General features: G+C 38.0%; 1 protein-coding gene across 1 annotated transcript in view; it reads right to left on the reverse strand.

Moving 5' to 3' along the window:
- Window positions 1-11,228, reverse strand: part of TNFSF10 (TNF superfamily member 10) — a 15,987-nt gene extending 4,759 nt beyond the window's left edge. Inside the window, exons 1-4 of the mRNA XM_006910838.3 lie at window positions 11,041-11,228; window positions 7,561-7,698; window positions 4,876-4,918; window positions 1,273-1,377 (exon numbers count right to left, since the gene is read on the reverse strand). Of these exons, the coding sequence (XP_006910900.1) occupies window positions 1,273-1,377; window positions 4,876-4,918; window positions 7,561-7,698; window positions 11,041-11,172 (418 nt within the window). The 5' untranslated portion in view covers window positions 11,173-11,228. The remainder of the gene's footprint in view (window positions 1-1,272; window positions 1,378-4,875; window positions 4,919-7,560; window positions 7,699-11,040) is intronic.
- Window positions 11,229-13,296: the final 2,068 nt, after the last annotated feature.

Below are 13,296 nucleotides of genomic sequence, written 5' to 3' on the forward strand. Positions count from 1 at the left end.
AAAGAAACCAAAAGAAACATATCTACTTCCTTAAGCCAAGAGCTCAGAACTTCTTACTATTCCTTTGGGTCTCTTCGGGGCCCTCCTTGGTCTTTCTCAGCAATCCAGAATCGAAGGCACCATCCATACAGAAGACATCTCTAGTCCACAATAGGACAGGGCACAAGGTTTGGCAAAGAGATCCCAGATTTAAAGATCTTCAGATCCTTGGATCTTTAACTCCTAGAGAGTCAATGAAAAAGGGCCCTACCAAAATATGATATTCCTTTAAACTTTGGGCTGATCTCCATGATTAAAGCAAAATTTAATTTTTCAAGAGTTTAAAACAACTATCATATTAGCAAACAGTAATATCATAATAATGATCTCACTCATAGGCAGAACATGTCAATCATTTATAAAACATGAATTCAGGAATACCAGGAAGGCAACTGCCCAGAAAACAAAACAAAACAAAACAAACCCTGAAACCCCAATAACCTTTTAATTTATTATCTGATGCCCAAAATTTCTTTAACTTGGGACAAAACCTTTCACAGTAATAAAAGTGACGACTTATTGAGTACTTAAAATACACTAAGCATTTTGCATGTGATAATATTTACTGTTTTATGAGTTAAAGATTATCTATCTCTACTTTGTATATGAAGAAACTGAAGATTGATTTGTATTAGCAATTTACTCAAAGCATTTATCTAGGTGAGGAGGAGCTTGGGTTTCCATGTGGGTATTTAGATTGTAAGACTTATGCACTTAAGTACAGTACTCTATTGACCCTTGTTCTAGAGTTAAAAAATTAGGTTTAATGTATTTGATTAAACAATATGAAACTAACATTTATGTAAGTAAAAAATAGTCAAATATTGGCAACTTCCTATCATTCAATCTAATGCAAATGCCATAAGGGTACTTAGTAATTCATCATGAAAGTAAATGACTGATTTAGAATTTTTAAAGAGGAAGAAGATTTGATGAAAAAGAAAGAAATTTCCTTAAAGAAGAAGGAAAATGCAAAAATGGGGGCATGAGAAACTCAAAGACAAAGTTCTCCCACTTTATAATTTTCCTAAAACCAGTTATGCCAGGTCAGTAATTGAGTTATTTGTCTTGTAAAATCTTGCTTCTGAAAACAGGCAGTCTGGAAGCTGATTACTACTGAGCACGTTGTGAATTGCTATATAAACATTTCAGGTACAAATTAAAAGAATAAATTATTTGGAACAAATTCCTCCATTGCCTTACTTTAAACCATATATTTGTCATTTTTCTTACTTGGATCTGGTAATGTGCTTCTTCTCCGACTGGTCCCCGTTATGTGAGCTGCTACTCTCTGAAGTCCTTTTTCTATTTCTTGGTAAGGAATATTTTGTGACTTTTCTAAAAAGAGAAATGACAAAGAATCATCAGCATTTGTCAAACTGCCTCTCAAATACATTACTGTTCACAGCCGTTGTCGATTAGGCATTGTGAGCATGCTAGGCTTTGAAAGTTGATTATATGGGTTTTCATCGAAACGGCCTACATTTTAGTATGATTAACAGTCTACTTCAATTTATGTTTAATTTGAAAAGTAATGTAGTAGGGAAGAATAAGTAGTAACTTGGGTTATAATTTATCAGAGGTAATTACAATGAAGATAACAGTGGATTCTGGCCCTTTTCCAAAAACACCAAACAAACAAAACTGTGGACTTATAATAATCTTTGCTGAGTCTTTTAAAGTACACAAGTAACCAGGTATTGGCAAATTTCCACTTTGAGTTCTATATATAGAAATAAGTATGATGCCAATTTCATTATCTCAATTATTTTTTCCTCTTTGCTAGCTACTACTGATTTTAAAGGAGCAGCAGTGATCACAATTGTCCATAGATGCTACAAGCTGGTAGCAAAAAGTCATTTCCCCCCACCTCCCAAAAGGAACACAAATTGACATATTGATCATGATAATTAGTATATGAGCATATAAATTGCTGATTCACTAGATCATAATAAACAAATAACATTTATTGACCACCATTGAAATATCCTGGAACAGCCTTAAAATATACAAATTCAACAAACTACTCTTTAAAAACATCAGATCAAACTTCCCAAGGGGCAATGCACGGCACTATATTCTACAGAGGCAGCAAAGATGAATCGCTGATTACACTGACTGAGGCCTCAAGGGACTTAAACAGTCTTTTAGAGAAGCTATGAATTAGAAAGTGAAAATGTACCTAAGGGAAATAGAACTAGTGATGGCTATTTAGAGGAGGGAGATTCCTATTTATTGGAGAGCTGAAGTCAGGGGAGGGTTTGTGCTAAGGCCCTTTCATTCACTTACTCCAATAAACCAAAGTGCCCACCACATTTATGCCAGGCACTCTTCTAGAAACAAGGTAAAAGAATTATAAACAAACAAATGAAAGAAAGTGTTTGAGGTACAAGAATAATTATCTGAACAGGGTGAGGATGGTCTGGCTTGGGGCCCATAGGGATGGGAGAAGGCCCCAAGGCAGGATGCACAAAGCATTCTTGGGACACAGGCATGAGAGGAGTCCAGTTTCAGGTTTGAATAATGAGTCAAACTATAGAGGATTTGAATGTGAGGCTAAGAGATTTAGATTTTACAGGACATGAAAAGACTCTGAAAGATTTGGTCAGGGAAGTGAAGAGACATGTTTTGTTCTTCAGGCTAACTTTATCTCTCATAGTAAGGTTTGACAGATAGAAGGTGAGAGGACTGGAGGCTGGCAAGTTACCAGATTATTATAATTGATCAGGACTGAGAAAAGTAGGCTATTAGTAGAGGGAACTAAAAAGAGGTAATAAAATTCCATAGGAGAAAAATGAATGGAAAATGAGAATCTCTTTTCATTTCTTTTAATCTGGTATTAATATTGCTTATTCAAGATGAGTGGGCATTTAAATGGTATTGAAGATCAAGCATTTACCAGAGGGGAGGAGGGAAGGGGAAAATGAAAAAATAAAATGTTAAAAAAAAAAAAGATCAAACATGGCATGGGGATGCATAGTCAATTACATATTTTTCTCAGGATGCTCAGCTTTCAAGGTTGATGTGTCCACTTACATTTAAGCTCCATTGATAAATAATTCATAATGCCTTGCCTGCCTTAGGCCTTAATACTTTATTTTTAGTATACAATAACAAAATACGATTATAAATATCTTACATTTGAAGTCATTGCAAGGATAGGGGAAAGCCTAGATTTGAAGAAAATTCTAAAGAGAGGAAATAGCAATAGCAAACACCTCCCAGAAAAGAAACCTGCAAAAATGTATATTTGGGTATCATGGATACGACTTTGTACACTGAGAAGTACATAATTGGGATGAATAAAAAAATAATATTTTTTCTTACAACATTGAAAATAGTATATGCATCTACTGTAAACTATGGATCTGGTGTGCCTTATCAAAAGAGATAGGGTGTTCACTACTCTCACTACTGCTTTTGCCTTTGGGGAAATGATCAGAAAGAATGCTTAGACCCTGGGATGAGGTCCTATACTTCTTATTTAATAAAAACTATTTTAAAAAGGAAAATGAGGCTGTAACAAAGAAGCTTATTGGACTGGAAAAGAATAGCTGAGAATTAGGAAGATTTCATTAACAACATATAAATACACACACACACATATATATACATATATGCATACACACATACATACATACATATATAAAGCTGTTTCCACTCTGCCAGGTTGATATGCCCCAGGACTGTAAGTCTTTAGTATATGTATTCAGGCCTATATGGCCATGAGTATGGGAAAATGGGGCTATTTTATTTACATATTTATGCAACCAAACATATATATTAAAAAATCTTCTATGTAGAGAGAGATGGTGTTGGCACTGCCATTGAATTGTACACTTTAAATAGTTAATTGTGTGTTATAGGAATTTCGTCTCGATCAAAGTACACACACACACACGCACACACGCGCACACACACACTCCCTGAAGGTGGTGCAGATAAGAGTGGGGAATCTACTAGGCTTGTGGTATAGGGTTAGGTGCTAGATATAGAGAGATGAGTGAAACACATGTTTTCTGTCTTCGTGGATTGCCAAACTGGTAAAAAATCAGACAACACTCAGATAAAAAATATATATAAGAATAAAAGGAAATGAACACAGTAAGTATGATAGAAATAACAGAGTGTAGGGGAACTTAATTATAAAGGTGTCCAGGGAGTTTCTGACAATTAGATGTGGAGGAAGAAGAATGAGAAGGAGCCAATTGTGTGAAAAGCCAGTAACAAAAGAAGCCAGGTGGAGGATCAACAAGGCCAGCCTGGGTAACAGCATTGAAGGAGGGTATGGGGTCAAGAGTAGGCTGCTGACTGTGAATAGGAAGATGGCTGTGGCATGTGGACCACAGCATGAGAACTGTGGGTTGGCAGCAGGATTGTTGGGAAAGGGATGATGGAGCCAGGGGCTTCTGCATGAAGAAAGGCATAGAGCCTGATGGCAGTCAGAAGCAGAGAAGATTGGTAACTTTGTGGCCCTTATTTACCTTCCAGCCATGTTCTAGAGAGGATTTAGAGGACTTATTTGCAACACATTAGAAGATAAAAAGAAAAAAAAAAAACTATTTGAAGAAATTGAGATGAAAGGAAAATCCATGTTGGAAAAACAAGGTTCAGTTGAACTAAAGTCTGGCTGTAGGTGGGCCACAGATTTGGTACTGTGCTTTCTAGCTATCAATGCAAAGAAGGGAATAGAATCAAGTAGTTTGAGACACTGAGCAGCAATCGGTTCAGAGGTGGGATCTGTGGATGGGATCAGAGAGGAAGAGGATGGAGAGTTATTCACACTGTTATGAAGTTGATAGTAGAAAGTTAAAATAACAACAACAAAAATACTACCTGGAACTGTAGAAATGTCTTCCTCATAGGTTCTCAAAATCATCTGCAAATAGTATTGAATAAAGCTTGTTAATTTCCCTAAAAATCTTAAACTTATTACAGAAGGTCTATGGCTCTCTTTCCTGATGTGTAACAGGAAATTCCTGTGTAAGATATCAACTTAGAAAGCTTTAATTTGTTCAAGCATATAATTGGCGTGAGGTAGCATGGCTGCTGGAGTGAATATTGAGGCAGACATCCCTACATGGTGATCAGAGAATGGTCCTCTGTCTGAGAAAATTTTGTTTCTGGATAAAGTCTGAAAGATCACACTTGGAGCAACACAGGAGGAAGGAGCCATCTGCCAAGTTAGGTCAGCTTAATGTTTCCCAAGCCTCCTTGTGGCTGATGGATGTGGCAGATATGTCACCTCACTGTCTCTGTGTGTGTATGCACACATGTGTGTAATAGAGTTCAGGGGCTTTAAATGATTGGGTAGGCCCAAACTTCAAGATGTAAGGCATATTTCCTCTCTCTCATGATGCCCATCAAGTCACGACCTGGGTCACCCATGGATTCTAAACTCTGCTCCACTCAGTTCTGTCACCCCCAGGGGCTTTGCCCATCATTGCCCTCCTTTCCTGTCACTGTTGTTAATTTTGCAACTGCCAGAAACTCCCCTCCTCTGTACTCCCATCCCAAATCAGAAACTCTCTGCTTCTTCACTTGCCTCAGGCCCTGACTCCAGATAATGGGGAGACTACCTCTCATCCAGTGGGGACTGAGGTATGGGAAGGGAAAACGAGAGATAGACTCAGCATTCTCTCTCTCTCTCTCTCTCTCTCTCTCTCTCTCTCTCTCTCTCTCGCTCGCTCTCGCTCTCTCTCTCGTTCTCTCTCTCTCTCCTCTCTCTCTCATTCTGGGACAGAAAGGAAGGAAGAAGGAGGAGTTAGCAGGAAAGAGAGAAGGGTAATTCCTACAGTGTGAAAGGCAGAATACAAGAATAATTACAGTATGGTCAGATGGCCTAGGTTCAAATCTGTCAATGAATGGCTCTGGGAAACTTTTCTCAAGTTACTTAACTGATGTGAAATTTAACTTCTTTATCTGTGAAGAAGAAGGAGGAGGAAGAGGAAGAAGAATAAGAGAAAAATGATTTCTTCCTCATAGAGCGGTTATGAGAATTAAATGAGATAATATATATAGTGAATATAGGATATTTACTGAAAATAGTCTGTTCAATTAATGGTGCCTGGGAAAAATGGGGAATTATTTTTCCCTACGTTCTCCTCCTCCCCTCTGTGTCCTCTCCCAGCTCCTCTCTATTTTAGTTTGTGGCAGGATATGAGAATGGGAAGGAGAGGAAAAATAGCAGGGAAGAGATACATAAATTCTAACCCCACTACTTCTCTTATCTTCCCACTCCCAGACCCTGACTCTAAACTACTTCCTCAGTCTCCAGATTTTTACACTAGTTCTAAGTTTCTTTCCCCTGCCACCTGTGGGTTTGCCACCCCTGTAACCTCAGGGACTGTGGATCCCATTCCTTAAGTTCCTCAGGATCCTCCCCCAACCCTGGACCTTTCCCGGTCCTTGTCACTTGAGGTGATGGCGTCATAGCTGCTTCAGTACAGCACTCTTCCAGGGTGGCCACAGAGCAGATGTGTTTCTCTGACTCCCAGATGGAAGTGTGATTTCATTTCTTGTAGAAATAGCACCATAAGTGATGTCTGAGCTCTCCTGTGAGGACTGTTCGAGTTTATAAATCAAATTCCTAACCACCAGAATAACACTATATTTTATGGAAAATGAAACTGAGCATCAAACAATGGAATTAGAATCCTTTTTATTTATTTATTTATTTTTAGTATCCTGTTTTTAAAACACAACTTCCTCTTACCCGGGAAATGTCACCAGTGTTTTTTTGAACAATGGTGGTGCTTCCTAGTTTACAGAGAATTTTCATAAAATTGTTTTCATCTGACCTTTCTGGGTAGGCAGAAAGTAATTATTATTAAATAATGTCTTACAAAGAAGGAAAGAGCCTGAGAGAAGAAACTTAATTTGACATGTCACACTGCTGAAAGTAAAATTATGTCATTGTATTTAGTGAAATAAACTGTTAGCTAACATAGTATTTCTGCTAGAGATCCTTTTCAAGCAACTTCTATAAACAGAAAATATTATAATTTCTCATTTACTAACTGCAAATTGAGGTGTCTTCACTTTCAATTTCTCAATGTATCTTTCTTCCCTCTTCCTTTCCTCTTTCTTTGTCTCTATGTGCATACAAAAATAAATATATGTTTTCAGAGATCAACATGTAGGAAGAATATAAAATACTATTACTTGGCCTCTTTTGACTTTTGAAAAAAAAAAATTACACACATCTTTTATTGTTGTGTGACCTTGAACATATTACTCTATTTATGCCTTAGTTTTCACATGTGAGATAAAAAGATTAGATTAAATGAGGAGGCTGTCTAGAGTAGAGACCTGAACTCTAGACCAGGAGTTGACTGGGACCCACTATTTGGTGCTGTTATACCTTTTTCTAGTTCTATGAATTTGGGGGAAATCACTTAAATGCTCTGGGCCTCAGTTTCCTCTTTTGCAAAATGAGGAGTCTAGACGTGATGATCTTAAATATTCCTTCTCCTCTGACCTTCTATACTGGCTGGTGAAGTCACCTGGTCGTCCACCTACCTTTCTAACAAACTGATGTAGTTGCCACTTTACTTGCCAGCAGGGGTTGTTCATACTCTCTTCATCATTGGGGTCCCAAGAGCTGTCATCTTCCTTTAAGAAACAAGCAATGCCACTTTTGGAGTACTTGTCCTGAATCTAGGATGAAGTGAAATATAACACAATATTATGCACAGATGCTTTTTATATTTGTTCATTTAAAAGTTAAAACTATAGAAACTGATGACAGATTCAGAGAGGTTTTGGCACCTTGGATAAACTCATGGCTTGAAAGAGAAGTAAGCATGCTGTCCTATGACCTTTGAATAAAAGTAAGAAGTTAGATGGTGGAAATGATACAAGTGAGGGCCAGGCAGCCAGAGCCACAATGTCCTTAACTGCCCTGCCATTAACTAGCTGTATGTCCCTCAGCAAATTGCTGCTTCTCTCCTGTGTCTGTTCTCCACTCAAGTTTTGAGCTGGTTCACTGTGGTGATCTTCGAGGTCCCTTCTAGTTCTGACATAGTGTGGATCCCACTCTAAAGCTGGAAACCCACCCAGATGCAAAGTAGGCAGTGGAGTCTGTTTAAATTTAAGGATCCTAAATAAAAAGTTAGCCAAACACTTTGGGGTTCAGGTAATGTTCTCTTTCTTGATCTGAGCTTTGGCTGTCTGAGCTTTGGCTGTCTGAGTAGACTCTAGTTCTGATTTCTACTTCTCCTTTCTACTTCTCTTGGATGACAGAGTCTGGACCACATTGCCACTAGAAATCTGAACACTGCCTCATTAAATGTCCACACTAGCTATGGATTTACCTGCATAGATTTGAAACACTATTTGAATGTTTGCGACTTCCTCCTGATTGAAAGTAAACATTTATGATGGCCAGATCATTGTACTGTGAACAAAGTCCTTGCCTGATGTTAAGTTTGATGTTAAGTGCGCGTGCGCGCGCACACACACACACACACACACACACACACACACACACACACACACACACAAACATACACAGACTCACATATGTCCCAGGCTGATAACTAGTTAATAGTACAAAGAAAAGCAGGAAGTCAATGCAAGGTCAGAAGTTTTTTTTTTTCTTTCCGTTTTCATTTCAACAATAGGCTTAAGGAGATGTTATTTCCTTGTACAAATCTATGGGGAAATAAATGGGAAAATGGCTCTTTTTATCTGCTATTTGAACTTAGAGGACTCTAAAGCATGGAAGAAGGATCACACTTAGGTATGATCTGCTCCTTCTTATAGAAAGACAATCTCATTCCAGATCAAAATAACTCTTTATGAGGGGTTCCAGCCAGAGTTATGCAGTTCTGTACTCAACCGTGGACGTTTGATCAAGGTCCTTCAAGAGCAAAAATATAAACCTGAGTTAATTATTTCCTTCCACACACTCTGGCATAGAACATTCATTTACTTTTAAATGTTTATTTCTTTTCTTCCTTTAACTACTAGACTAAAACATTCTCTTAGTAGATACAGTGGGGGTAACAGCTGGGGCCACCTGAATTGAGATATGACTAGCAATGGAATTAAACAGCATTTCTTTGTCCCTGTCTACCCCATACTCTTCTATTAGAGACATCTATTTGCATCTGCAATTTACATGGGAGCTGAAAAGACCTTCCAAAAAAGAAACTTAATCACATATGGTTAAGAAATACGAAAACTTGTCTAGCAAACACGCTATAGCTTTTGTGCAATTTATATTTTTCTGAGAACTATAGCCTTGCATTTCCTAGCCAGCTGGCAGATTTGATGTTGCCTCTTCATAACGTAGCAGAATGTGGTGTGCATTACAAGATGCAAAAATGGAGATCCTGCTGTGGAGGGATGAGGTACCCAAAGACCTGGGTTCAGCTCTGCTTCCAAAGCCCTCTCTGAGCTTGGATAAGTCATTTCCCTAGTCTCCTCATCTATAAAATGGGGGTGTACAAAGTTCCTTCCAGTTCACAGTTCTCTGGAATACACAATTAATCAAAATATATATAAAAAGCCAAAAGCTGAGTTGGTTTATTTTCAGCAATTTTGCATTCATAGTTCCAAAAGTTTTATGCAGGTGAGACAGACACAAACTAAAATGGCACTAAATTTTTTTTCTCTGTCAAATGTACCTGGATTCATAGCTGGGGCATCTATAGGCATAGAATGGTAGTTTTATTTTCAATTATTTTATGAACAGTAAAATGCTGAGTCCACCTGATAACCACTATATTACAGACTTTCCACATTATATGCCTTAGTCTAAGGAACAGGACAGAATGCTAGCCTTTTATATTTTTGCAATTGTCAACACAGAAATGCCACAGACTTAAAACCAACATATATTTCAAAGATCTGATGTGTCTCCATTCCATATCTTGGAGGAAAAAGAGAAAGCTAATGACATTGCTAGGCTCAGTTCTGATTTTAGTTTACATGTGTATTATTCTACTTGCTAAATTTTGAAAGTCTAACTTGCCTATGTAAAGGCTTTTCACCTAATAATTTAAGATATTTATAAGAAAGATGGGATGAAGAGTCTGGCATTGCTTAACAGCCCTAAAGCCTGAGGATAAGCAAACAGCATGTAAAAAGCATTTCTGTCTGTGCAGAGCCCAAGTCTAGTTCCCTGCAGTGTCTGTCTGAAAACTCACTGGGATTAGCCACATCTGAAACAACAGCACTGTTGTTAGTGTTTTAAAGCCTGGCTTTGGGTTGGGCTCCAACTATATCCTGCTCTCTGTGTGTTAGTTATGCCACCACATTTATAAAGATCGATTATCCAAATAAGCAGGACAAACAAACAGAGACTCATGGACATGGACTATAGACTAGTGGTTACCAGAGGGAAGGGGGAGCGGGGAGGTAGACGGGGTAAATAAGGTCAAATATGTGCTGACAGAAAGAAATCTAACTATGGGAGGTGAACACATAGTATAAATATATATATGCCTTATTGTTAAAGTGTACAGATGAAACTTATTGGATTTCGTTAACCAATGTCACCATAATAAATAAAAAAATAAAATAAAATAAAATAAAATAAAAATAAAGGTTGGTTATCCATTAAGCATTATTTAGTAAACACCTACTATGTGGGAGCCATGTGCCAGCACCAGAAGTACTGTTGAGCAAAAGCAGACACAGCTCTGTTCTGATGCAGCTACTCTCATCCCTGAGAATTAGAGTAAAGACCTAGAAAGTATTTAACAGAAAGCACTCAGTGAATGGTAGGAATTGCTAACATTGTAAAATACATATACTGTTGAAGACAAAAAACTACCTCAGAAGTTTTGCACTTTGTTCACATAGTCCCTTGCACTTACTTTTGCAAAGTCCTCAGTACTACTATGCATTAGCAATTGGAGTCCACAAGCAGAGAAAGAGAACATTTTCTCCCACTACAAAGTCCTTAAATAGAAGCAAATAGAGACGCAAAAGAGAGGCAGTTATCCCGAGGGTGCTGACAGCCTCTGTCCGCCCCGTGAGCATTGTACCGACCTGCTTCAGCTCATTGGAGAAGTATATGTAAGTCACAGCCACACTGAGGGACTGCAGGAGCACTGTGAATATCAGGATCAGAGCACAGGTCAGCCCGGCACTGGGACCCCCCAGAGCCTGCACTGAAGCCATGGTCCGGCCAGTCAGTGTCAGACTGGAGCAAAGTCAGCCAGGCAATAGGTTATAGTTGGGAAACGAACGAACATGACAAGTGGGTGGAGCTCTTCTTAAGTTTCATTTACTTAAAAAACTACCAACTAAATCTGAAACTGAAATATGCTGGGGCAGCCAGCAGAGGGATCACTAGCAGAAGTCCTGAAACCTCTCCATTCTATAATAGCGTCATTAACAAAGGAGAGAAACATGTCTTTGAAAACGATTTTGAAACCAAAGGGCTTCGCGAGGCTTAAATCAAACAGCTCCTCCCAATCGTTCAGGGTCTGTTGGATCTTGTGGATTTGCCTTTGTTCAGCGACTGTGCCAATTCCTAGGCTCCCATAAAGCATCTCACCCCAGCAACCTGTCACTGGGAACAGCCCTGATCTGACAATGATCTGAGACCACTCTTGTTTCGAGATGCCGGCTACCTCTGGAAAATCATTTTTGTCATTTATCCATGCAGCAGCTCAGTAGCCAATGAATAATAATGTTGTTTCCTTGTCTTGGTTATTGTAAATGATGCTGCAATGAACAGGGGGGTGCAGATATCCTTTCGAGATAGTAATTTTATATTTTTTGGATAAATACCCAGAAGTGAGATTGCTGGACCCATGTTAGTTCTATTTTTAATTTTTAAGGAAACTCCACACAGTTTTCCACAGTTGTTGCACCAATTTACTTTCCCACCAACAGTGCACAAGGGTTCCTTTTTGTCCATATCCTCACCCACACTTGTTATCTCATGTCTTTTTAATAAGAGCTATCCTAACAAGTATGAAGTGATAGCTCATTGAAGTTTTGATGTGCCTCTCCCTAATGATCAGTGATGTTGATCACCTTTTCATAAACATGTCTTCTTTGGAAAAATGTCTATTCAGTTCCTCTGCCCATTTTTAAATTGAATTGCTTTCTTTTGAGTTGTATGAGTTATTTATATATTTTGGATATTAAACCTTCATCAGATCTATAATTCGTAAATATTTTCTCCCATTCCATAAGCTGCCTTTTCATTTTGTTGATAGTTTTCTTTGCTGTACATGAGGTGTGCATGCATGTTAGCTGCTCTTCCAGAAACCTCATCATCATTTTATAATGAACCCAAGGCTCAGAGCAATTTCTCTCACACATGAAGCTATAACTAAACAAACATTTACTAGTAAACAGAAACAACCCTATCACCTCTTCTGCAAATTGATGAAGTCCTAGTTCTTTGTCCTCTTGAGATCAGTGATTTTCAGCCTTGTTTGCCCATTGAAATCACCTGAAGAGATTTAAAAAATACTGATTCTTTGGTCTCAGCCTAGAGATTCTGATATAATTGACCTGGGCATCGCAGGTTTTTAATCACCCCCAGATGATTCCAATGTAAAGCCAAAGTTGACAACAATTGACCTCTGTGAGGTTTTAGATGCTCAGATGTCACCTCTCATAAAAAATTCATTAAAGGCAAAGGTGACTATATTTTATTGGCTGGATTCTGCTATTCTTTAGTTGGCACCAGGCAGTCAAAATCCTTTTAATTCGCAGCTAGACATAGAATAGGTTAGGAATTTTGCCAAGGATGTTGTCCTTAAAAATTTATTCTAGAACAGGAGTTGGCAAAGTACTGTTTTAGACTGTGGGCCAAATCTGACCCGGCATCTCTTTTTGTATGACCCACGAGTTTAGAATAATTTTTACTTAAATTTTTTTTTTTACATTTTAAAATGATCGAAAAGATAAAACTCCTAGAAGAAAACATAGGCAGTAAACTCTGTGACATTGCTCTGAGTAATATTTTTTTTTCTGAAATATCTCCCTGAGCAAGGGAAACAAAAGAAAAAATAAACAAATGAGACTACATCAAACTAAAAAGTTGTTGCACAGTGAAGAAAACCATCAACAAAACGAAAAGACAACCTACTGGATGGGAGAAGATATTTGCCAATGATACATCTGATAATGGGTTAATATTCAAAATTTATAGAGAATTCATACAACTCAACATCAAAAAACCCAAACAATCCAATTAAAAAATGGGAAGAGGACCTGAATAGATATTTCTCCAAAAATGACATTCAGATGGCCAATAGACATGTGAAAAGATGTTCAACATCA

The sequence above is a fragment of the Pteropus alecto genome, unplaced genomic scaffold (assembly GCF_000325575.1).
Source record: "Pteropus alecto unplaced genomic scaffold, ASM32557v1 scaffold33, whole genome shotgun sequence".
Lineage (NCBI taxonomy): Eukaryota > Metazoa > Chordata > Mammalia > Chiroptera > Pteropodidae > Pteropus > Pteropus alecto.